We start from the raw sequence: 27,534 nt of genomic DNA on the forward strand, positions 1-27,534 counted from the left end.
AACATAAAGCAACTTGATGAAAACATAATAGGTGAGTATTCATCAAATCTCAGGTTGAGACAGGAATTCCTATACATAAAAGCAAATAAGCCATGAAGGAAAAAAATCTCTTGAATTTAAATCTAAAGTATGAAAATATGAAATCTTAAGCAAAAACTAAAAGGGAAAAATATTTTGCCACATAGTAGTAAAAAAGTTAAAATGTTGAGAAGTTTTTCAAGTCTGTTAAAAACAGATGAGCTTATTTTTATAGAAAAAATTCTACATATATCAAGAAAAGCATATATCAAAATTGCCAACAAATACCAGAATAAATGTTGAACCTTAGCTGTAATCAAACAAATACAAATTGATAGACCTGTAACTATAACACGAAAGTTAAGGGTAGTGCCCACTGTTTTCAAGAATGTGGTAAAAAGGGCCTTATCGCCGGGCACGGTGGCTCACACCTGTAATCCCAGCACTTTGGGAGGCCAGGACCGGCAGATCACGAGGTCAGGAGATTGAGACCATCCTGGCTAACACGGTGAAACCCTGTCTCTACTAAAAATACAAAAAAAACTAGCCAGGTGTGGTGGCGGGTGCCTGTAGTCCCAGCTACTCGGGAGGCTGAGGCAGGAGAATGGCGTGAACCCGGGAGGCGGAGGTTGCAGTGAGCCGAGATCTTGCCACTGCACTCCAGCCTGAGGGACGGAGCAAGACTCTGCCTCAAAAAAAAGAAAAAAAAAAGGGCCTTATCAAGCAACACTGATGTGAATTAGTGATGGGACACTTTTTCTGAGTTCCAATTTAGGAATTCCATGAAGCATTTTTAAATCAGAATGTTTGCCCCAGTAATTCAATGTTTACATAATTATATTTTTAAAAAGAATATTCGTGTTTTTAATAACACGTTATTAGTGTCAACCTTAATGTGTAACAGAGGGGATGGTTGAGTTATATTGTGTCCTTATATATGTTGTGCAGCCATTAGCAAGTCATATTTTCAACAAAGATTGAATTATGCAGACTACCAAATAGTATGTAGTAATTTCATCATTTTGTGTAAAATTATACATAGAAGAAGGACTGGTGTGATATATACAAAGGTGTTAACAGTGTGTTGATTACTGCTTTTAATTTTCAGAAAACTTTTTGTTTCAAAGCATTACATTGCCAAGAATGCAAGGTTATTTCAGTATGTGAAGACCAGTCAACAAATGTACCATATTAACTAGAAGAAAGAACCAAAACCACATGATCGTCTCAGTAGCTGCAGAAAAAGCATTTGACAAAATTAACACCCTTTCATAATAAACATACTCAACAAACTAGGAACAGAAGTCATCTTTCTCAACCTGATAAAGAGAATCTTTGAAAAATCCGCAGCTAACATCCTACCTGATGATTAAAAAACTGGATATTTTTCCCTAAGATCAGTAACAAGACGAGAATGTCCACTCTTGGCCCTATTTAACATTACCTTGAAGTAATGTTAAATTGGAGGTGCTAGCCAGGGCAATTAAGCAAGAAAATAAATAGAAGGTATCCAAATTGGAATGGAAGAACAAACTGTCTCTCTCTGCAGAAAACACAATCTTGTGTTTAGAAAATCCTAAGGAATCCACCAAAAAAAAAAAAAAATATATATATATATATATATATATGAGCAAAACACATTACATTGAATGTCTATTATTTTTACCGAAGAAAAATACTGTATTTAATGTGCACTAGAAAGCCAATTTGGGACAATTTTTTTTTGTGAGAACCTATTGTTGTTCTTTAAGGTTTGAATTTCATGTTTCATTGTAAAAAGGAGAGTGCCACTACTTTTTTCTTTTCTTCATCTGACCCAGGTTCCCACTCAGGGACAATCAGCTACCTGCCTGTGGCTTTTTCAGGGGTTGGATAAAGGATGTTCTCCTTCTTACCCGCCTTCCCTTTCTCCCTTCACCCCACCCTACCCGCTGTGTCTCATGTACCCTTCTTACACACATAAGACTGATATAACCTGTTTTCTTCTACTTTGAGCCTCACTTATGGCTATACATATATGAATTAGAGGGAGTGTTCTGTTAGTTTTCAGCACACACTTGAGCACTTAGTTTTTGCTAGGTACCAGGGATCCAGAGGTATATGCTTCTATACTGAATCTCTCAGTCTATTGGTAGGTTGCTGAAGGATGAGCAGCTAAAAGTTTGTTGCGTTTTATGCATTTTGAATTTGAAGTCCCTGTGAGACTTCAAAACTGGAAGTTTTCAGTGGACACTTGGTATATAGTAGTATAGAACTTGGCAGAGAGGCCGGCACAGTGACTCAACACCTGTAAACCCAGCACTTTGGGAGGTCGAGGCGGATGAATTGCTTGAGCTCAGGAATTCGAGACCAGCCTGGGCAACGTGGCGAAACCGCACCTCTACCAAAACAAAAATTTAACCAGGTGTGGTAGCACATGCCTGTGGGTCCCTCTGCTAGGGAGGCTGAGGTGAGAGGATTGCTGGAGTCCAGGAAGTTGAGGCTGCAGTGAGTTGTGATCACACCACTCCACTTCAGCCTGGGTGACAGAGTGAGATCTTTCCACATTCTCCAAAAAAAATAAATAAATAAATAAGACAACAACAACTACTTAGCAGAGTGCTGATGATTAGATTAAATTTGGAAGTCATTAGATGATTTTACTTACTGTAATCAATATTAAACTCAGAGCATTCCTTCTTAAAGCAGCTGCTACTGGTTTTTGTTATCGCTAAAGTACTGAATTTTTTGGCAGCAGGGATATTGTAAGTGTTTTGAAGTTCACCCTTTAACTTCAGCCTGAAGAGGAAAATTGGTGGTAGGAAACAGGAATAAGTTAAGGTAACCTTGATGTATGAGTGCATATTTATGAATATTTATTCTAACAATTGAGTTTATGGAATTGCTTGAGTGGAAAAGAAAATATAGTTTCAATGAGGTCATATGGACAGAAGTCAGATTTTAGTTGGTTGATATAGAAGTTGGAAAGAGAATCTGTGTAAATTATTGTTATGCCTGATGGTCAAGAAAAGGGGTGAAAGAACGGTAGGAATTATCTGTGGTTGAAAGAACTTATCATCTTATAAGATTGGAGAAGTTAATTATGTTTGTATCCTAAGGTGGCAAGTCAGTAGAGATGGAAAAGTTAGAAGTGTAAGGATGAAAGGAGATAATTAATAGCTAAGTTGCTGTGGAAGGTGTGAGGAATGGGATATGGAGCATAGCCTGGGAGTTAGTCTTGAATGTGGAAGGGTGAGCCATTTCACAGATGTAGAAGGGGAGGAAGTGATGGAAGGGAAGGAAGTGGAAGAGGTAGTAGATATCAGATACGATATTTTGGAAAGTTGCACATTAAGAAGAGTGTGATTGGGGAGGTTGTTGTGACTTTCTGCCTGAAGATTCAGAGTCAGGATCATGTGCTAACAGGTGACTGGAAGTTTAGAATAGCCATTTGGGGAGAGTAGACACAAGAGGTGGGGCACTCATGGCTGACGTTTGTTAGAGCAAAAGGATTTATTAGAGCAAAAAAAAAAAGACCTGTGAGATAGTCTGAAGGAGTCTAGATGCAGGCTTTCAAAGTTTGTCTCTCAGAGCTAGGGTTGAGGGGGCTACTCCTTCCTCAAGCAATGAAATAGAGCAATGCGGGCTGGGCACAGTGGCTCACACGTGTAATCCTAGCACTTTGGGAGGCCTGGGTGGGCCGATCACTTGAGGTCGGGAGTTTGAGATCAGCCTGGCCAACATGGTGAAACCTTGTCTCTACTAAAAATACGAAAATTAGCCAGGCATGGTGGCACATGCCTCTAGTCCCAGCTACTCAGGAGGCTGAGGCACAAGAATCACTTGAACCTGGGAGGTGGAGGCTGCAGTGAGTCGAGATTGTGCCATTGCACTCCAGCCTGGGTGACAGGGTGAGACTCTGTTAAAAAAAAAAAAAAAAAAAAAGAAAAGAAAAGAAATACAGCAGTGCAACATGTTCACAGTGTTTCTGCCCAAGGAAGCTCGCTTAAGACTCACGCTGGGGGGCCAGTAGGGGATTGGCACTCTGCTTGCACAGCCAGCCACAATTAGGCACATAAGGCACTCTGCTTGCACAACCAGCCACAATTACCAGAATCCCAGACTCCCAAAAAGAAAGGAGGTGTTCACCATAAACCACACTGTTTGCAGAAACAGCTTAGGCAAACTGTAGCAGAGTTCAGTGTCCCCACAACTCCTGCACACACACTTAAAATAACCTTATCATTAATATAGGGAGGATCCAAAACAATTACCAGAGGCCAGCCCCACAAGCATACACTTCTTAAGAGCAATATCAGTCCGGCTATGTTAAATCCTTTTAGCACAGGCACTAAACACCAAGTCAGATATTTATTCCAGTTTCTAGTAGTGCCAGTATGCATGACTTCATGGTTGTGTAATTTTCTCTGTGGGACATCTCAAGTAATAGAATAGAGAAAGTGAGTTAGATTCATCCAGATGTGAAATTTTAAAGGGGCTGAAAGTTCTAATAAAGGATGTGGATGGAGAAGCAACGAGGTGGTAAACAGAGGCTAATGATGAGAGGGCCTAAGTGTGGAATTTGGGGTTATATTATAGGCAAGAGAGAAAAGAAACAAGGCAACGTGACTGTCTGGGAAAAACTCACAGACTAGAGCAGGGGATTGGCATGACGGTAAAGTCCAAAGCTGGGACATGGGCCTCACTAACTTTCTCTTTTTAGGCTAGTGAAAATAAGACTCATTATCAACTTTTTAAAAATTCTCTACTTAGTACATTAGGTGAAGTCTTTATCTCACATCTTGTTTAATTTCCTAGTCTGTTTTAGTTGAAAACAAGCTTGATATATATGTCTGTACTATGAATTCTGTCTTCTTAAAGAAAATGTTTTCTAGGAATTATAAAAATCATTTCTTCTAATATGCTAAGTTTTCCTCTGTTCTTTGCTTGCGCTTTCATCAAAGAGGATACTTCTGACAAGCTGGATGGTAAGAACTTCCTTTCCTAATTCTACTAAAGATTTTTATGGAACCTGGAATCTATATAATATCCTTGTTCATTCTTCTTAATTTCTAAAAATATATTATTAATACTTATTTAGTGATAACATTAATGTGAAAATGGCTACATAATTCTCTGAATGAATTTGGGATTAGGGATATCTATTGGGCATACCATATCCCAGTCTGCTCAAATACTAGGTAACTATTTTGTTTTAACTTAATTATCTTAAAATGTTTGCCTGAGCTCTTAGAAGTACGCCTCTGAATATTCTCGATTTATTAAGTCTTCATAAAAAATACTGGATTCAGGAGAATGGAAAGAAATCTCCTAAGTCATTTCATTCACCTCTTTAGTCTATTAAGTGATATGACAAATGACATATTTAGTAAGTTCATATGATTGTTTTTGAAAATGAAATGCAAGTTACAGAGGCAGACTTTTTAAGAGTGCGTTGTAAACTAACATTTAGTCAAAATTGAACTTTAAACTTTGCCCTTTTAATTTCAATATTCAATTGATTACAGTTTATCTGTAGTGGCTTGGTTCAGTAACAACCCTGTATGATATTTTTTGTCTGATACTAGATAGTATATTATCCACACTTTCCCTTCACTTCAGCAGATACCATAATGTTACCTATGAGCTTGACCTTTTTTAAATAACTTAAGATACTAAACTAAATCTGTATGTCACATTATGAGATCTAGGAAAAACAGAGACACTATATATTTTTCTGTAAATTATTATGTAAATGGAAAATAGATCTAATATATCTTCTGTTTTAATGAGCTAGAACATTTATTAAACCTTGGGTTAGGTACATGACTGCTAGTTATATTAGTGTCTGCTTTTCTATATGATTATAATAAAATATTGAATGAAATGATAGCCCATCAAGAGATGGTTTCTATGTATCAAACCCCTTAGACATCCTAATATTGACATTCTGGATCCTTTAAAAACAAACTTTTATCACTTTCCAGTTCAAAATATTTTCCTGTTTGGGTAGGAAATATCAATCTGTTTGAGAAGTCACTTCTGTTATATGATGTGTTACTCTTACTGATGTTCAATCCTATGTTTAAAAAAAAATACAGACGTATATTATTGCCCTTTAGTAGTAGTGAGTTATGATGTTTGTACTTAGTCATTTTTTATAGATTTCATCGACATCTTAAGGAGTGCACATAAATGTTGAATAAATAGCTAATGAATTGGATTGATAGGTTTTTGCTTTGTGTAGATGCTTTGATGAAAATGGGCAAATGAGGCCTAGGTCATAGATTTTATTCCTATGTTTGTCAGTTAGCTTTTTCTGATTCCTTTATGGGCTACCTTTTGAAAATGCAGAGAAAACATTTCTACTCTGGAAAGGTCTATAAAATTTCATTTTCAAAGAGTAATTACAGAGTTACATTTTTTTGAGTGATGAGTTTCTCTAATTTTTTATACCATTTCAAATTTTAAGAATGCAGTATAGCAGACAAAAAGTGTTTCCTATAGAATTTTGTTATTTTTATTTGTCCAGTTTCAACCTTTTTCTGTGTGCTGTGAATCATTGGATTACCTCAAATTTTGTTTTTCTCAAAATGAACTTTCCCACAGTTAATTTAAGGCTATCAGACTAAAAGTTAATTTTTGTTTTTACCCTTTCATTATAGTGTTGGGTGGGGATTGTGAGGTAGGTCTTAATATCAACATTGGCAGAATTTGTTGAAATGTTGTTTTATTTTTCTTATTTAGGAACAGCATCTGAAGATGGTAAGAATTATACATTTTGTTAGTAACACAAATATGTCTACATTACTATTTTCATTGGTAGGAATTAAATATTAAAACTAAAATAGGCTAATTTCTTTGCAACTCTTTATAATTTGCCAGTTGTAGTAAGTTCTGCATTTCATATTTGGTTGTCTTAGTAATGTGTGGATTTTTTTTTTTTAATTCTTCATCCTGCTGGTTTGCTTTATACTTTGGATCATCTCATGCTGGAAAAACATAATCGCTTAACATGTTTAATAATATCTAGTATAAAGTAAGCATATAATTCATTTTTATAGTGGTGACATTAATGCTTTTCTTACATGTTTGTGTTTTTGTTTTTTTATTTATGCCAATTCATTTATACTTTGAGAGATCATGCACCATTGTTTCATCATTGAAGTTTTAAATGCATTTACTTAGTCTGCTTTTAAATATGTCTTCTACTTTTGAATCAGTAACTGGGGAGTTGGTCACAGATTCATATTGAATTTGAGATTACACCAGAATTGCTATACATATCTTAGTGAGCCAGTTCACCTTAAAAATAATTTTTATAGTTTTGAATTTGTAGAAAGGAAAGTAATTCAATGTTTATATTCACTCTACTGAAGTCTGTCTTTTTAAAACCTCTGATTCAAAATATATATTTTTTTCCTCTTAAGTTTTATGTGGATGACTATTTTTTGTGACACAAAACCAAATAGATTAATTTTTTTATTTGGTCTCATATTTATTCTGATATATTTAAAATAATTTTGTATTTTAAGTTTTAAATTGGAATACTCTATAAAAACATGATTTCTGGCCAGGCGTAGGGGTTCACACCTGAAATCCCAGCACTTTGGGAGGCTGAGGTAGGAGGATTGCTTGAGTCCAGGAGTTTGGGACCAGCTTGGGTGACATAGTGAGAACCCATCTCTACAAAAAATTTTAAATTTAGCTGGGTGTGGTGGCACCCTCCTATAGTCCCAGCTATTCTGGAGGCTGAGGTGGGAGGACCACTTGAGCCTGGGAGATTGAGGCTGCAGTGAGCCATGATCATGCTACCGCACTCCAGCCCGGGCAACAGAATAAGACTGTATCAAGAAATAAATAAAAATAAAAACATGATTTCTCACACTGTGGAATTGTAATTTCAAATGTTAATATCAAAATACTTAACATGCTCTCATTTCTTTGTTATATACAATGTAGATAAATTCTCCATTTCAAAAATAATAATTTGGTCATTTTGTTTTACTTTTTAGTCAAGAGAACTTTGTGTCCTGCTCAAAATAGACTGTAAAAGGGTGAGAGGCCTGAACCATGGGCTCATTAGGGGCCTTGAAGTTGATAGTATGCTGGTATTCTACCAATTAAACTTCTGGTTTTGATTCTGTTTTATTCCTAGTTCTTATTACTCTCTTATCTTTTCTCACTCATTTCTTAATTTTGTAATATCTCCTTATTCTTTGAGTTTTTATTCTTATTATTTAGTTTTTTCCTAATTAATATGGTCATATTGGGCTAGCTAGTATTTCAAGTGTACTCTACAAATTATATCTTTTATCTAAAAATAATTCTGAGCCCTTCTTTTTGAATGACAAACCTTATTGGTTCTGATTTGATAGTAGTTGAGACTATTGCTTAAGAACACCAAAGTACCCGCCAATAATATATTCTGTCCTTACTTATTTTTATTAACTGCAGCTAACTTAAGCACTTGACAGACATGTTTCTTGTAGTTCAAGAGCCCTAGAAATAGGGTGAGGATGTTTGTGGCCTAGTTTTATGGAGGGGAATGAGGCAGAGTGGTAGAGTAGAAAGGAGTGCAGTTTGGGAGGTATGAAAAGAAATATATTGAGAAAAATGCTAACTCTTATGTGATATGTATTTCCTCAAATCACTTTATAAATGAAATAGTTGATTGGAGGAAGAGAGCAGTAAACATGTCCATATACATATGTAGTAATCTGATATAAAGAGATTAAATCTTTTGCCTAATTATATCTCTTCCTTCAGATCCCTTTAGAAGTACATTTTCAGTCAAAAGGATTGAATTGTTTCCAAGCTTAGGCTTATATTTAAAACTGTAGGGTTGACTTGAGAATAATCTAAACTTCATGGAAACTGAAATTTCAGAATTGCAACTACCAATTGAGAAACAAGTGACATGCTTATGGTAATTATCTTAATTGTAACTGCTGGACTAATATATAAACTAAGAATGTAAATCTTTTAGTTTGATTCTTCTTATCCTTGAAGGAAAATTAGCTTATGATATAACACGTAAAAAAAAATACTGTTTATAAAATTTTTAAGAGAAATAGAACCCGTAATTGATGATTACATTATTACAGAATTTGGCAATACCTAAAAATAGTGAGATTTTTCTCCTCTCATTATTAAACATTATTATACAAAAATGTTTTTAATTATGTAAATATTTTATTTCTCAGGCCGGGTGAGAGCAAAACTTTCAGCACCACTTGCTGGCATGGGAAATGCCAAGACAGATTCTAGAGGAAGAAGTCGAACAAAAATGGTGTCTCAATCACAGCGTATGTATTGCTTATCAGCCCTCCTATATTTGTCACTATGTTAGGATAAGTGTGTTGCTTTTGTATTATTGTATTAGACGATTGACCAGTGGATAAAGACAAAGCTAATTTTAAAAAAGACAAGCCACATACTGAGTTCTTGTTCTGTACTTTAGGTTCATCATCACCTGACAAAAATGAAGGTATTTTTTTCAATGTTTTGGGTCAGTTGTTGTGCATGTTTTGGAATTTTTTGAGTGGGTGTTGTCTTGTCTTTGGTGTGTTATTAGGGCTGCATCATTGATATCTGCCACTTAGAAAGAAAAACTTCATTTGCCGTACAAATTTTTGCATGGAGATATTTTAAATAGCACAAATCCTTAGCATTAAGGTGTTCACATTCTACTCAGAAACTTGCTAATGTAGAAAATTGTGCTTTTTAGAGACGAAATAATTGCCATATATTAGCATCAAAATCTGGTTATATCTTAGGTAGCATTATTCAAGGACAGATACATGGTATCTTATTTTCCCAAAAATCTGTTAGATTATCTATTTTTGGTTAGCATTTTTGGCAGGTATGTACGTATGTACTAATTTATAGTGAGGAAACAAAATTTGAAATGACTAATTCTGTTTCATTCATGTTAAATTTAAGATTTACATTTTTGCTCTTTCACTGGAAGCTGTTTGTCATAAGCACGATTATTAAAAAGTACAATTTTGAGGTCTAGCTAAAATTAATCATTTATTTCTATGTTTCAGAACAGTAAACACATTTATGGCATTTTTAAAAAGTATTTATTTATGAATGAGAGATGGGGTCTTACTTACTCTGTTGCCTAGGCTGGAATAGAGCAGTGTGATAATAGCTCATTGCAGCCTCCAACTCCTGGGCTCAAGCAATCCTCCCACCTCATCCTCTTGAGTGGCTGGTGCCACAGGCTTGCGCCACCATGCCTGGCTAATTTTTTGTTTGTTTTAAGAGATGGGGTCTCGCTGTGTTGCCCAAACTGATCTTGTTCTTCTGGCCTCAAGCGATCCTCCCAGAGTGCTGGGATTACAGGTGTGAGCCACCATGCCTGGCCTTATTTATGGCATTATTAATTTAAAATCGTTTGTTCCTCTTCCTTCTTTACCAAGAGATTTTCATTAGTGCTTTTATAGAGGTGGGTTCCCACTGTGTTGCCCAGGCTGGTCTCAAACTCCTGGGCTCAAGCCATACTCCTGCCTCTGCCTGCCAAAATGCTGGGATTATAGGTATGAGCCACTGCACCCAGCCTACTTGGCTATTTTTGAAAGAAATAAATTTAACTCTTTTCTGCCATTGTTTAGGTGATTTATTAGGATATGGATGTCCTATTTGTTTGTTTTTAACCTGATTCCTGAATTTTGAAATCAGGAAAGAGAATGGGACATTGAGGGGCAGGATAGTGATTACACAAGTCTTACCAACCAGGTCCTTCTCTTTTTCCAAAGTCAGAAAATCCAGGCAGAGTAATGATTGGAGCACTCAGGAAGAGTCCTGAAAATAAGCGGAAGTAAATTAGTTTGCAACTTGAGGGTTATTTATGAATGGGAAAACTTTTATCTCAACTAAATCAGTAGATCTTATCATATTCTTCCCTGATCTTGTGTATTTTTAGAGCAACTTAATCTTTAGCAGTATATCATAGTAGTTAGAAGACGTGTTCTTCCATATGTGCTGCCCAGACCAGTATTAGCATCATCTGGGAGCTAGTTAGAAATATACAATCTCGTATGCCATTACAGATCTACTGAATCTAATCTTTAACAAGATCATCAAGTGATTTATATCACAGTTAAGTCTGAGAAGTACATACTGGTTTAGATCATAGATATTGGAGTCTGCCCGGGTTTGAATACTGGCTCTTTGAGGTTATTTGAAGTTACTGCACTTCTATAATTTCATCTGTAAAATGAAGAGGAGAATAGCATCTACATAGGATTGTTGTGAGGATTAAATGATGTAGCATATTTAATAGACATAAAATATTGCTTAGCCCTGAATAAGCACTATATATGTTGGCTAATAAAATTGTCATTATTTTTTAATTTTTTAAAATTTAAAAAAATTTTAAATACTGCAGATGATCCTTATTATTTTTAATCAAATGTCAACTGAATTTTAGACTGCTTTTGTGTACTTCTGTACCTTGTTATTCTTACTGCCTTCAGTAAACGGAGAAATGAACAATGAAGTTAGGAAAATTAAAGCATAAAGATAACCAACCAGGAATTTCCGTGTCCATTGTCTAAGGATAAAAATTAATTGTGAAATATTAGTTCTTTTCTGAAACAATACTGAGGCTGATCTCAGGGCAAAGACTCAAAGGGCTTTTTTAAAAAATACTTAAGAGACCTCCTTTTCACTTACATTGTAAGTAAAGATCACTTCACTGGAAAATAGAATAATTTTTTGCATTTGGCTTTTCATTTTGAAACCCATTCCATAATCCTGCACATCTTCTCCTAAATTGTGAAAACACATTAATTGACTTTCTTAGACCAAATAGGACTTTAAGATTAGAAGACTTTCCCTCTGTAAAATCATTTGGGTTTTATATTGGAGGGACTTTTGTTTGTTTGCTTGCTTATTTATTTGAATGACTATATGTTCCATTCCGAATTCTTTTGTAAAAAAGGTATTATGTAATTTGTATGCAAGTTTCTTTACAATATATTTGCACAGAAATATTACTGTGATCATCATCCTTACTTTGTCATAGAGTAATTCATTAGGGCTTGCATGGTCTTACCATATCTTTGTATCACTACTTAGAAAAAAAAAGTCTCTCAGATCAAAGCAGGTGTGTTCTGATGGCTAACCAAAATAAATAAATAAATGGAGACTCAGTGGAGAGATCACTAGATCTATATTTATGACAAAATTGTGTCTCTTTTTCTGTTGGTAGTGGCTGGTTGTATACAAATGATTGTACAGCCCGTCAGAAACTTTGTCTCCTCTCTTCCCATCTTTTGTTTTTTTGGTGCATCTTAAGAAAGATGACATTTGTAGCTTTTTCATGTAATTTTTCTTCAGCTGTACAATATTGTAGTTGTTCCTTATGAGTAGTTTTAAATTAAATGTTTAATGAAAACAAACATTTAATGATTTTTATTTTCGACTGTCAGTAGTAGAAAAGCTGAAGAATTTACATTTACTGTTGCAGTCTCATTTCATCTGCTTTGTACATGAGTGTCTGATTTCAGTTGATTAGCTTTAAAAACAACTAAATGTACTGCTTTTGTTAAAGACATCTGTGCTTTTGGGATTTTTTAAAGTTTGCTTTTTTTGCCTTAGGGTTTTTTAATTTTCTGAGAACTGACTAAAGCTTTCTTATTTCCATCTGCCATCCATTTAAAAACTGCTCCTTCCCTCTTGATGGATTATAATCCTTACCCTAATTCTGCCTTTACACTTGTTCAGGATCACAATCTGCTAATACCATTGGTGGTAAGAATCTATAGACTTTATGTGTGCATCTGTTGTTTGATCACCTATTTTCATTATGAAGAATGGGTTCTATTCAGCAGAAACTCTTAACATCGTAGTCTATCATTTGTAGTCATACTGGGGCAGAAATTGCCAATTGTGATTTTTCTTTGGCCTTTGTCTTATTACCAAAATTTTGATTTTTTTTTAAATGACACAAGTTAATACTGTGGATATAAACATTCAAAAGAAACAGGAGCTTTTGTCATGCCTTGAAATGCTATAAAAACTATAAAATGTTAGTTTGAAAACTTTAGGTAGCACAAGAGAAAATGGGTGTTCGATGTCAAGTTTTGCAAATATGGGTATTTTCTGGTAGCATGCTATTCCTTGGATACATTATGACACTTTTCAACAACTCTGGTTTTCCTAAAAGAAATAATTAGCATTGGTGGCTCTTTACTGGGGAAGGAGCCTTGGTATTTTTTTCTAAGTATGAATAATTCCAAAGTGGGTCATAGGTACTAGAATTATCATACTCTTGGTGGGAATCAGGAGTATTGCAGAGGAGAGGGTTAATGATTAAAGCAAAATGAACACTGACAATTTTATTTCCTAGGATAGGGCAAGACTGAATTTAAATTTGTAGAGTGCACTTGTATAATTTTAATAAATTCAGTAAATCTAGAGTAGAAAGAGAAGTTACTCTGTTTCTGAACTACAAGTTTCCTATCTGCTGAATAGACCCACGTTTCAAGAAATTCTACAGTCTCTCCTACCAACACTTCCACCCCCCAAATTTATATTGGTTTTAATAGAATACCATATTGTATGTGCTCAGTTCATTATTTATACTTTTTATATTGTTGCGAGTTTTCCCATAAAACATTCCATTGGCCTATCTTGCATTGTGAGTTGTGGCATGTTGGGTGTTTGGATGTTTTTGGTGTGTATGTTTAGTTTAGACACTGCATGGAGAAAACAGGTTCCTTATATGAGTATCCTTAAGGTTATAACTGAAAGAAACTGGATTTAAAGATTCTTTGCTTGAAACATCATGAAACATTCAAATGAGCTATTTTAAAATACACTTGAATAATTTCCTTACAATAATTTAGAATTCCGTCTATACAGATAGTAAATTGTTAATTTCATTGGAAACACTGCTTTGTTTTACAATATTGTTATCACTAATAGGAAATAAGTTTCATTTGTATGCTGGTAAAGTTTAAGAATTAAGCAGGAATATAAATTGTATTCAGCAAGACCATTCCAAGAAAACTGTAGTAAGAATCACAGATCGGCCAGGTGCAGTGGCTCACGCCTGTAATCCCAGCACTTTGGGAGGCCAAGGCAGGTGGATCATGAGGTCAAGAGATCAAGACCATCTGGCTAACACGATGAAACCCTGTCTCTACTAAAATTACAAAAAATTAGCCGGGCGTGGTGGCGGGCGCCTGTAGTCCCAGCTACACAGGAGGCTGAGGCAGGAGAATGGCGTGAACCCGGGACGCAGAGCGTGCAGTGAGCCAAGATCACGCCACTGCACTCCAGCCTAGGCGACAGAGCGAGACTCCGACTCAAAAAAAAAAGAGAAAAAAAAGAATCACAGATTGCCAGCCCATGGACCATGTCTAGTCTGTCTCCATTTATGTATTATTTGGCCTATAGAACATGATAAAAATCTGGAAATATCAAAGCTTTCATTTTTGAAAAATCCCAAGACCTATCCACTATTACCTCAAGACAAAGGTGGCTAGAACTAAAAAGTCACCTCTCCCTTTAGGAAAGGGCAGGCACTCCCCCTCTTGATCAGTCATCTTACTACTCCCTGCTTTACACAGTGCCCCTCTCTTTTTTGACATCCTGTGCTTGGCCCCATTGCATTGACATTTGAGTCTCTGTGGAAATGAAGCCTGATTGGGTAAGACTGTATAACATATAATCATACAGCCCTCTTATTGGGTAGAAGTAGTGCCCACGAAGGGAAAAGGTTGCTTTTGTGAAGATTTATTTAATTGCAACTTTAATTTTTCTGTTACTTTTCTGAATCTACATTTAGATTATATCTTGGAGTTCTTATCTAGTACATTTTTCTATTCAACGTAGACATAAAGTGCTTTGATTGACAGCTTATCTCCTTAAAATTTAACCCTTGCATTTCTAGTTTAAAAACATGTTTTTAAAACTTTTTTTAAACCCATGCACAGTCTCTGAAAAGATTTTACTAACTCTACCTGTGTTCCTGACCACATGTCCACCTTCCAAAACTAAAAATTACTCATTTGAAAAGAGGCCAGGCGTGGTGGCTCAGGCCTGTAATCCCAGCACTTTGGTAGGCCGAGGCAGGCAGATCACGAGGTCAGGAGTTCGAGACCAGCCTAGCCAACATGGTGAAATCCTGTCTCTACTAAAAATACAAAAATTAACCAGGCGCGATGGCAGGTGCCTATAATCCCACCTACTCAGGAGTCTGAGGCAGGAGAATCACTTGAACCCAGGAGGCGGAAGTTGCAGTGAGCCGAGATCGCGCCACTGCACTCCAGCCTAGGTAACAGAGCAAGACTCCGTCTCGGGGGGGAAAAAAAGAAAAGAAAGAAAAGGATCTGATTCATTTGATGTTTTCCCCTTACTCCCCTTCTACCCTTAGGACTTCTGTAACCCAGAATGTCACTACCCAAGAGCGCTTTGCTATTTGAAGACAAATAGCAAAAAGCAAGTTTCTTTTTCAGCTGGCCCAATTTTGTCAGCACTTAAAATTTAATTTTGTTAAGTTTAAAAATATGTCTAATAGTAAGACAGATAGCTTTGCTGTACCATTCAGAGAAATCTCAGCAGGCAAACTATTTTAAAATGAAACAGATTATCATTATTATATACTTAGCAAAAAATAGTGATAGAATTACTGGGTTTTTTTTTAATACAGTCATGCTCTGCATAACCACATTTAATCAATGACCACATATGTGACAGTGGTCCCGTAAAATTATAATACTGGGAAGGAGATGAGGAACAAAAGACTACGTATTGGGTATAGTGTACATTGTTCGGGTGACAGGTGCACCAGAATCTCAGAAATCACCACTAGAGAAGTTATTCATGTAACCAAACACCAGCTCTACCCCAAAAACCATTGGAAATAAAGCTTTAAAAAATTATAATACTATATTTTTACTGTACCTTTTCTATGTTTAGATATTTTTAGATACACAAATATTTACCATTGTGTTACAGTTGCCTACAGTATTGTTAATGGCATACTGTATAGGATTTGTAGCCTAGGAGCAATAAGCTATATACCATATAGATCTGTAGTAGGCTATACCATCTAGGTTTGTGTAAGTACACTCTATGATGTTCACACAATGATAAAATCACCCAACAACATGTTTCTCAAAATGTATCCCATTGTTAAGTAACATATGACTGTATATAGCTTATTCACACAGAACATGATAACCATATGAAATGGATTGTCAGATAAGTGATTTCTTTGGAAATCTTGTATACCATTTGTGTTCTAAAAATTATAATGATGTTGTCCTTATTAAACATAGTGTCTTATACCTCCAAAACTGAAAGTATATTTTAGGTGATTTACCATTTAGTGCTCATATATGTAGTATCCTTTTTTTTTCCAGGTTATAATTATATTTAAATCTTCCTTGGTCTATTTCCTTTGAGCGTAGAACCTGCCATACTATCACAGTTTTCTCTGTATTATCAGTATTTCTTATATTTTTATCCTTTCAGCAAATTCCCTTGGCATTTACGTGTTAACATTTGTATATGTGTTTGGTGTTCAGCTGGTAGCCGGTCTGGGTCTCCAGGAAGAGTTCTGACCACAACAGCCCTGTCCACTGTGAGCTCTGGTGTTCAAAGAGTCCTGGTCAATTCAGCCTCAGCACAAAAAAGAAGCAAGATACCACGGAGCCAGGGCTGTAGCAGAGAGGCTAGTCCATCTAGGCTTTCAGTGGGTAAGATTTTTTTTTTTTATGTGAGATGTGTAACCCCTTTTTTTTTTTTTTTCAGGCTTTGGCAGCATTGAAAACTTTGGAATACAATTAGGACTTACAAATTAGAAGAAAATAACTTAAAAATTCAACAATTGAAGAATAGGTTATGAGTTGAATTGGGTATCTTAAACATGTAATTCAGGGCCTGGCACAATGGCTCATGCCTGTAATCCCAGCACTTTGGGAGGCTGAGGGGGGTGGATCACTTGAGGTCAGGAGTTTGAGACCAGCCTGGCCAACACCCCCGTCTCTACTAAAAATACAAAAATTAGCCAGGCATGGTGGTGCATGCCTATAATCCCAGCTACTTGGGTGGCTGAGGCAGGAGAATCTTGAACCTGGGGTGGAGGCTGCAGTGAGCCAAGATCACACCACTGCACTCCAGCCTGGGCAACAGAGACTCTGTCTCAAAAAAAAAAAAAAAAAAAAAACCCAAAACACAAACAAACCCTATAATTCATAGGAGCTTTGAAAAATATAGCTAGTACTTTAAAGGAAAAGGTTATCGTGGAATTTTATAACATATTTATCACATATACACATATATACACAGTTTCTTGTGTATTTGACATTTGTGTTATAGTTCCGCCCTATTCAAATACTAGTAAACTTTAATATTTTCTCTGTGTATTGATTAGGATCCTTTCAATTTCAGATAATAGAAATGATAGATGAAGCCAGCTTGAACAATAAAAATGGATTTATTGGTTAAGTTTGAAGACTGTACAGCCTTCAGGATTGACTAATTAACATTGCTATGAAGAACCCAAAATCTGTCTATTTTCCCTTTCTCTCACTCTTTCTCCCTTCTTTTCTGCTTTATCAACCATGTTGCTGACTCTGTTCTTAGGATAGCTGCTACTTGATCCATCATTTCCAGAGCAGAAAGCCCCTAATTATTCCAGTTTATTTTTAATAATTTTTTTATTGTTTTAAGTCTTTAGCAGATTACCTATGTAACTTTAAAAAATATTTTCATATTTAAAGAAAATACTCGTATTTCTATTTCTTGTTTCGTCAACCTCAATCAGTATCTCAACTTCCATACGTTTCCCTTCACCTTCCACTCTTAGAGTTATCAATTTTTACATTATTAAAGTTTACACATATATTTTCTTCTGTATCCACAAGCAAGTCTTATGTACTTGTTCCATAAGTTGGCTTTAAAAGATGAAAAGCTGTAAATAACATATACTGTGTTATGGGTAAATGAATGTTGTTTGCAGCCAAGACACATAGTGTACCGTGAACCCATTTCTTCCCAAAGGTACAGTGAGTGTTAGGGACCACTTGAAGGAGAATGTTCCTGTTATAAGGAGATGAATTCTCTTTCCTTACGTTCCTACCAGTTATTTACTTATGCCATTATAACTTATACCAGTTATTTACTTATTAATTATGCCACGTTTTCATTTGCTGTGTATATAGAAAGTGACTAAGAATAGTGTGCACTTCTCATATCCTTTAGTATTGCTTTCCCTTCAGTATTGCTGAAAGGAAATATGCAGTTCCTTATTTTTTCCAGACTTTCTTTTCAGTTCTCTCTGGATTAGTTGCCGTCTAGGCCTCTTGCTCAGCTATCTTCTTGAGATTCCCATTTGCTGCTTTCCTGGTTTGAATCACTCCCTCCTGGATCCTCTTTCTCTTTCTCTTCCTTTGCTCTTTTGCTTTGCTCATACACATTCTCAAATAAATTCCTTAGAAATTGTTTGTAGGAGTCAAGGTTTTTGAAACCGTACTTGTCTGAGAATGTCTTTATTGAGTAGATGGCACAGATTTCATTTAGGCCTACAGACTGAATTACTGTTCCTAGCGCTTTTCGTTTATTCTGTGCCTGGTATTTGGCCCATGAGCCTCTGAAGTTTTCATCTAACTAATTCACTTCTTTTTGTTTTCCAGACATTATTTTAAATTCTCTACTTTTAGTCAGTCTTCACCCCTGTTTATTGTTTCTTTCTTTCCATATTTGTGGGTTTTTCATTTGTGAGGAGGTGAGAAAAAGAATGGGAATCGACAGCATTGGCTTATTTTTTCCTCTTTTGTTTTTGTTTGTTTTAGAGACAGGGTCTCACTCTGTTACCCAGTCTGGAGTGCAGTGAATGATCATAGTTCACTGTGGCCTCGACCTCCTGGGCTCAAGCAATCCTCCTGCCTCATCTTCTTAAGTAGCTAGGACTACAGGCATGTGCCACCATCCCCAGCTAATTTTTGTATTTTTTTTGCAGTGAGTCAAGGTCTCACTATGTTGCCCAGACTGATCTCAATCTCCCGGCCTCAAGCAGTTCTCCCCACTCACCTACCCATGTTGCTGGAATTACAGAAATGAGCCACTGCACCTAGCATTTTTTCCTCTTTATCTTGAACTAAGAACTTAAGAATGGGTATTTTACTTTAGATTAATATTTGATAAGTATAGGGTTTTTCTCTCTATTAAAAGCAAGATTTTAACCTAAGATACCAAAAGTGTTACAAGCCTCTATAGTTCAGTGAACAAAGAGAAAAATTGAGTTTTACTTTATTGTACAGTATGTTAAATATTTTTATTTGCAACATTTTTAGTTTAGTAAAATATTATTTGCCCTTCTAATTTCATACAAACTAGAGGACCGTATTTAAGAATTTAACTGTATTCCTGGTAATGCTTCAGCAAGAGTAATTTCTTTTCAACCTTAGAAAAATTTAAGTTACTGATCAGTCTTTAAGAAAGAAAAAAACAAAATTTTTTAAGATGCAAACTCTGTTCTGTTTTCTCCCTTACGTGCTGCTGTTGCTTCACACCAGCCCGAAGCAGTCGTATTCCTCGACCAAGTGTGAGTCAAGGATGCAGCCGGGAAGCTAGTCGGGAGAGCAGCAGAGACACAAGTCCTGTTCGCTCTTTTCAGCCCCTCGGTACGTATTCGGGCAGGTGTTATGTGCATTGCTTATCCATTGTGTTATCACTATCTGGTAACTTCAGCATACCTGGGATTTAGCTTTCTTTGTCGACAGATCTTTCTCTCTACCCCTTTTCTGTCATTTTGAGGAAAGGAAATTACACGTTTGGGAAATTCCTTTGACTTGATTTACATGTCTGAAATGAATATGTTAGTCATTGTATTAACAGATTGCCTTCATAATCAAGTAAATGTCACACAAATTTAAACTTCAGAATATTGAAGTCTAGATCTTTCTTAACAAGTAAACCTGCAAATTTAAAGATATTTAAATATTTAATCTCAAGTGAAATGTGGACTAGTTTGATAAAATACTTTTGTCTTTTTCAGCGGAAATGTTAACATTTCAGCTTAGATCATTTAACTTAGGTTACTAAAAAGAATGCCACAAAATAATATCTGAACTACTTATTAATGGTAGGGATTAATATTTTTATAATATTTTACAGTTTAACAGTCATTTCCTATGAGCTAATGCTCTTGTCACTGCGGTAAAACTTGTTTGTCCCCAACTGTATTGTAACCTTGATTGTAATATTGTATTTACCTCAATTATAAAAATATTAAATGATTTTTTAAACATTCAGTATTAGGATAACTGGAGAGGTACAGTTTTGTGTGTACATTGAGAATCTTTAGAATTTCTGCGTGATCCTTCAGCATTTTAACTAGTACTTTGTTTAAATGCACAAGCCTGTAGCCATTTCAGATTTTTTTTCTTTTTCTTTTCTTTTTTTTTTTTTTTTTTTTGAGACGGAGTCTCGCTCTGTCACCCAGGCTGGAGTGCAGTGGCACGATCTCGGCTCACTGCAAGCTCCGCCTCCCGGGTTCACACCATTCTCCTGCCTCAGCCTCCTGAGTAGCTGGGACTACAGGCGCCTGCCACCACTCCCGGCTAATTTTTTTGTATTTTCGGTAGAGACGGGGTTTCACCGTGTTAGCCAGGATGGTCTCGATCTCCTGACCTCGTGATCCGCCCGCCTCGGCCCCCCAAAGTGCTGGGATTACAGGCGTGAGCCACCGCACCTGGCCAGATTTTTCTTCTTTAACACAGTGTAGTTTACTGTAATACTTAGAAGGTTGCTCTTCGGACTTTGGAATGCTCAGGGAGAACCTAGTTCTACTTATCCAGTGGAATTCTTATTTCCTCAGATACATATGGTAGTATAGAATTTCTTTCATTGTTGTTGTTGTTTTGAGATGGAGTCTCACTCTGTTGCCCAGGCTGGAGTGCAGTGGCACGATCTCGGCTCACTGCAACTTCCACCTCCCAGGTTCAATCGATTCTCCTGCCTCAGCCTCCTGAGTAGCTTGGATTACAGGCACCCACCATCACACCCAGCTAATTTTTCTATTTTTAGTAGAGATGGGGTTTCATCATATTGGACCAAGCTGGTCTCGAACTCCTGACCTCAGGTGATCCACCTGCATAGGCCTCCCAAAGTGTTAGGATTACAGGTGTGATCCACCGCACCCGGCCAAGAATTTCTAGTGGTTAATTTCTCATTCTCTGGGCCATTTGGCTCAAATATACTAGGCTTTTTTGTACTGACCTAGAAAACCCCATTAAAGCTAGAATCACAGGAATATGCCCAACCCTTGTTTGTGTTCCAGCCCCAGGTGCCGGAGAGTTTCCCTCTTTCTTTTCCCTCTGTGGGGAGGTGCCAAAGTAAAAAGAACTGTTCCACATCACTAAGGCTGTGTGTGGCAGGTACTTTGTCAGAGATGTTTTTAGTTCATATGCAATAGAGTTAGTCTGCAGAATGTCTGTATGTGTGTATGTGCATGCGCACACACATATACGTGGTGCATCCTCATGGATATACATTTAAAGAAATGAAATAAATCCTACATGTGTATAAAATAACCATGCCACTTTCAGGAGTGGAGGGAAGTGGAGTTGGGTGTGTGGTGGTTTAAGAATGCATGTCATAGGGTCAGGTGGCCTGGGTTCATTCCCCAGCTATGTTAACCTTTCTATGCCTGAGTTTCCTCATCTATAAAACAAGGATAATAATAGTGTGTACTACTTAGGATTGTTTTGGAGACTCATAAATGAGAAATACATGAAAAACTCCCTCAAGGCAGTGCTTGACACATAATGAGCACTCAATTATCATGGTCATCATCACTGCCACCACCACTGCTGCTGCTATTACCACTCTACCTCTTCCCCCTGAAACTCTAATCACTTACCCTAGAAACAGTTAAATTACACTTCAGTGGCAAGGATCTCAGATTTCTTAATGGTACGGGCACCTGCATTTATATAATGTTGATATTGCAGAAAACATATCAAGAAGAAACCAAAATGTGTTTCTGTACTTTGTAAACCTGTACAATAGTTAGAGATTAGAGGACCTTTATAATCTACTACTAATTACTGTAAAAGTAAACATTGTTTAATATGCCAGTTCTTAAAGAAATATTTTGTCTAGTCATTAATATTCTAGTTCATCTCAAAGCTTCCATTTGACAATTTAAAATTACTTAAATTTTAGTATTAAAGGGAACAGTTTTCCTGATTCTCATGAAAGTTCCTATTTGCACTGAAGATGACTAAACCTTTTAGTCATAGTTTTAGAAGAATTGGCTTTTTTATAGCCATTTTATTTACATATGGGTACTGCATAGCAAAGGCAGCAGATTAGCCCTGTTTGTTTTGCAGGGATGAAAGGTAGCATTCCCAGAGATTAAGTTGTTCTTGCTATTCCCATTCTCTGCTACATTTGCCTACATTCTTTGGTCCTTTCTATTATTTGTTTCTTTGGTGGAATCCCCTTGTTGCTTATGGCTGGATATTGTTATTCAGCAGATGAATCACAAGTTTAGCTTGAGGGCCCTAAAGCATCAGAAATAAATTAGAGCCGAGCAAGTTTAACTTCTCTGGAACTTGCACTGTTAGTTTCCATGTATTTCTGGAACCAAGATATTTTAAAGGCTTACTTTATTTCAGACACCCATTATCTTCAGTCACAGATAACTATTGATTCTGTAAAGTGTTTCAAAGATTTTTGTCCACTAGACATTTCTAAATTTGTTCAACTCCTCCTCATCATTTTAGAAATTATTTCTGTTAGGTAAAATTAAAACTAACAATGTATTTTAGTTTATTTTTCTAATGATACCAGTCACCTTTCGGGGCTAACTAAACATTTTGTGCAGCATTCTCTTAGTTTGCATCCTCTTTTCTTTCAGTCTTCCTGTTTATTAAGGCTGTCCTGTAGCAAACAAAAGAGTGACTCATGTTAAAAGTATTTTAACTGCTCTAATATATCTGAGGAAGAATAACTTTCTAAATTAAAGTAATATATTTTATTAAATATTAAAATGCATTTTTTGGCTATTCATTTCTGTATGTAAGAGAAAAGTTAACTTTATGGTGTTATGCAAAATATGCTAAATTTAGATTTTAGAGCAATGTATAGGGAGATATGTCACAAATTTCTACATTTTGGTTAAATTATTAGTATTTTTTTATATTCAAATGTGCCTTGATATTTAAATAATATACTGAATGCAGAATTTAGGTTATGTGAACCATTATGGAAAATGTTAATGTTAACAAAATGAGGTGTATTGACTTTTGAACAATGTAAATTAAAGATAGTACATCTACTGTTTAAGGGCAGAGGAATTAGAAGAGTATAGATACTGAAATGTATCACTTACTAGTAGTGTGGCTATAATCAAATTAATCTGTCTAGGCTTTAGCTTCCTCATCTTAGTTTGTTCAGGCTACTGTAACAAAATAACATAGATTATGTACTTTTAAATGACAGAAGTTTATTCGGCATGGTTTGGGAGACCAGGAAGTCTAAGATTAAAGAACCAGCAAATTTGGTGTCTGATGAGGACCCATTCCTTTGTTCATAGATGATGCCTTCTCATTGTGTTTTCAAATGTTAGAAGGAGCTAGCTAGCTTTCTGGGGTCTCTTTTGTAGGGGCACTAATCCCAGTCATTAGGGCAAATTGGCTCCTAAAGGCCCCACCTATCTCCTAATACCATCACCTTGAAGATTAAGATTTCTACATATGAATGAAGCAGGTGTTGTAGAAGGTCAGTCAGTTAGACCATAGCACCATCTGTAAAATTGAATAGTAATTTACTGCCTCATTGGATGTCAGAATTAAAAGAGATAAGATTTTATTAGTTACTAGTTACCATAGTGGTTTTTTTTTTACACTATAATGTTTGTTTTTTTGTTTCATGCTTGTACCTTCAACATTTCCTTCCATTTGAATACTTCTTTTGTCTCCTGTAGGCCTGTCTGTCCACTTAGGTGTAAGATGTGTTTTTGTGTCAGGAATGATGGTGCAATGCTAATGTTCCATTGCCCTATTTGGCAATACTCTGATCATTAACTATAAAGAATAACACCAGTGTTAACTAACTCTCCTTGCCTGACAGTAGTGCTGCCACTATTCCTTGTTTCTGTGGTAATAGATGAGGTTTGTATGGTCCTGTTATTCCAGCCTCCAGACACCATTCCAGATCAACTGGTGCCCTCTACGCCCCCGATGTGTATGGGGCTTCAGGTGAAGGATGAGTACATTTTCACTATCATCTGGCATTCATCTCAGATTTTATCCTTTTCAGTTTCCATTAAATAATATTCATGTTTTAAAATTGATTTGTTTTTATTATTTAAATTTAATTTGTTGGAGAATAGACTTTTTTTTTTCTTTTCTCCCAAGTAACGTTTTCCCCTTCAGCAACTGTATTGAGCATTTTTCTCACTGGTATATGGACATTTTTTTGTATAACCTGTTGTGTCATTTTTAAATATAGAATTGTTTTTATGTTCTCATCTTTGTATATATGTTTAAAAAAAAAAAACCAAAATGGTGGATGAAGTGTTTTAATTGTAAATAATGGTATAGAAAGCAGTTGAGGGGGAGAATTCATCTCTGGTTTGTCTCTGTATACCTCAGAATGTCGGGCACATAGTAGACACTTAACAGTTATCAAATGGATGTCTCTTAGTTGTAGAATAAAACCAACTTATCTTGAAGGAGAGGAGATAATAATTAGAGCTTATTTTCCTTGTAAATTTCTAGTGTGCCTTCATGGATCTCCCTGACCACTATTGGTTGAGGATTGATCTTTGTCCTGGGTTACTCTGTGATTCAACCATATGGATGATATTTGCCTGAACTGATAGAGCTGGATTACAGGGCTATAGACGTGCAAGCCCTTAGTCTGCCAGCCATGCTTTCTTCTACCTTGTGGTTGTAAATAAATAGCGACTGTTCTTTATTTTTCACACATTGTCAGTAATTTTAATTGTCTTTACCCTTTTATTTTGCCAAAAACTAAATGTGCCCAGAAAATACAATATTGCTTTTAAAATGCTTTGCCCCATTGGTTTTTTTTTCTTTCCCCCGTAAGGGTCTTAAAGTTTCCCAAGCTGACCCTGTTATATTTATGACTCCTTCAAATCTGTTTTCCTTCTTTTGATGAATTAGGTCCAGGTTATGGGATCAGCCAATCAAGTCGACTGTCGTCTTCTGTTAGTGCCATGCGAGTCCTGAACACAGGTTCTGATGTGGAGGAGGCGGTGGCAGATGCCTTGGTACTCTTCTCCATTTTCTTATCATTATAAATGTTCCAATTATGAAACTATTGAATGAGTAAGCCAGTCTATCCATGTGGGAAAGGGGATAGGAAAAAATCAGTGATTAAATCTAAAGATAAAATGTGGGCAGTGTAAAAAGCAGAACAATATAATTAATTCTTGATCCTTATTAATCAGAATTTTATACCAGGGCCAGTATTACTGATGGGCTATCAGAGATATAAATATAGATGTCTTTCATATGGTAATGTGTTTTATACACTATAGTATACTTAAGGGAGATAAATTATATAAATATGTACACTTAAAAGCATATAATTTCAACTCTAGCTTAAACTTTGGTATTTAGGGATCATTTTACTTTGGGGTTGGATTTTGTTTAGTCTTTTATCTGTGTTTTTTGAACTAAAAGTACAACCTCGAGGCAAATTATAATTAAGATATAATTATATCTTATAGTTAGATATAATTCTTTATGTCTGACACATTAAACAGTGAGATTTAAAAACATATTCTACAGATCCATGATAGCTTGTCAGAAGATTGCAATACATATATCATTGTTGTTTTTGTCACTTAAAATTATGTAAGAAGTAGCATTTTTAAAAATGTATGTAATTGGCTTTGGCTAATTTCCCAAGTCAATTTAGTGTCACTTCGTCTTTCAAATTATGATATTAATCCTATGTTTGAGAAACATTTACTCAGTTTCTTACCCAGAACTTGTAAGAGGCCTCATCTTTGTTTTGAAATTTTAAAAAAATATGCTTCCTGAAATCGTAGATCCCATCTTAACTAGTGTTGATATAATACAGTGTTTGCTGCATAGATTTGAAAAGGCAAGTTTTTAAAAATATTCATTGGTAATAGCTATAATTTATTGAATATCACATGTGTAGTTCTGCACTAACCATTTCACTGTGCTGAATTTTTCCCGTTACTTCGGCCACTTGATTATTTTTTATAAATTAATATAATTAAGTAGGGACTTTGTTCTCTTCAACATGGGATATATTGATCACATCTTGTTCTGATGATATCAAATTAATCAGATGTTTTTGATTTACTATTCCTCATCCCTGTATCTTGAATCATGTTTTCTGGGTTTTTTAGATTGGATAATTTACCAGTTACATTCTGCTTACATAAATGTTATGAATTGATTGGGTTATTCTTGAACTATTACTTAGAACACTGAGATGGTGTGTTTGAATTATATGAGGAATGTTTAACTACCAAGGCTAAAGTTTGACTCCCAGTAATCTGATTCTGAATACTTCCATTATTTGCAGAGCACGGAAGTTCCACTTACAACTACCAATTTTTAGGAAAAAACTTTCCAGCTAGTAAGCCTAATTTGTGCTGGAGAAAATCATAGAAATACACTTAACTTTGGAAATGACAAAAGGATCCAAATAGGAAGAACATTTAGGTTTCTTTGAGAAAACTGGTTATGGGAATATTTTTTGTAGCATCACTATTTCTCTTTGAACTAAAGAATATTGACAAGATTAAAGACACAGCCTGCTATTAAGCAGTTCTTTGTACCTATGTGTGAAAAAAAGTAATGTTTCTGATCATAGGCATTGTTAATGCCTACTTCACTGTGCTGATTAGCAAAATGTTCTTCATTATTTTCAATTTTTCTCTTTAAAAATTTACTGCTCTCAGCTCTTAGGAGACATACGGACTAAGGTATAGACATTGCTATTTTCTGACATCTTATGATACCATAACTTTTTTTTCTTTCATCAATTTAACAAATGATGGTCTTCTATTAAAAATTAAAGTAGAAGTAAAATCCTTAGACATACATCTATTTTTCTGTAAATATGGTTATCAAGAGAGAGATACTGCTTGAATAATGTCCTCTGGAGGTGCTCATTCTTTCAGCTTGACTACTTCATACAAATGAAATGAGGTCATTCACACTGAATTATTGTGTTTAATCTGTTTTATAGACATCTTCACCACTCATCAGCCAAAATTCAAATATCAGATAACATAAAGATTTGTTTTCAACTCTTTTAAGGAAATCTTAAATAAACTATTCTTTCTCATTTCACTTGAAATATGCAAGGTATAACTGGCATTTACATATATTAAACAAATAAGATTTAGATGTAAAGAAATCAAAGGAATCTGAATATGCTTTCTTATATTTATTGAAGTAAACAATATAGATACGTTGAGAAAAGCATAGAGGGCTCTCAAGGAGTTCGCCTCCTTAAAATAATAGTAGACTAAATAGTTTTTCATCATTC

General features: G+C 35.6%; 1 protein-coding gene across 50 annotated transcripts in view; it reads left to right on the plus strand.

Annotated features, from left to right (window-relative positions):
- Positions 1–27,534, plus strand: part of CLASP2 (cytoplasmic linker associated protein 2) — a 213,514-nt gene that overhangs the window by 110,195 nt on the left and 75,785 nt on the right. For 9 of the 50 annotated variants that reach the window (XM_054483437.2, XM_063662064.1, XM_063662065.1 and 6 more), the window contains 7 exons: positions 4,962–4,985; positions 6,745–6,762; positions 9,204–9,305; positions 16,548–16,718; positions 19,539–19,646; positions 25,161–25,267; positions 26,942–26,965. In XM_054483437.2, the coding sequence (XP_054339412.1) occupies positions 4,962–4,985; positions 6,745–6,762; positions 9,204–9,305; positions 16,548–16,718; positions 19,539–19,646; positions 25,161–25,267; positions 26,942–26,965 (554 nt within the window). Of the gene's footprint in view, positions 1–4,961; positions 4,986–6,744; positions 6,763–9,203; positions 9,306–9,460; positions 9,488–12,735; positions 12,763–16,547; positions 16,719–19,538; positions 19,647–24,167; positions 24,231–25,160; positions 25,268–26,941; positions 26,966–27,534 lie in introns of all 50 variants that reach the window. The other 41 variants (XM_054483438.2, XM_054483439.2, XM_063662068.1 and 38 more) reach the window with 7 other exon arrangements.

This window comes from Pongo pygmaeus, chromosome 2 (assembly GCF_028885625.2).
Source record: "Pongo pygmaeus isolate AG05252 chromosome 2, NHGRI_mPonPyg2-v2.0_pri, whole genome shotgun sequence".
Lineage (NCBI taxonomy): Eukaryota > Metazoa > Chordata > Mammalia > Primates > Hominidae > Pongo > Pongo pygmaeus.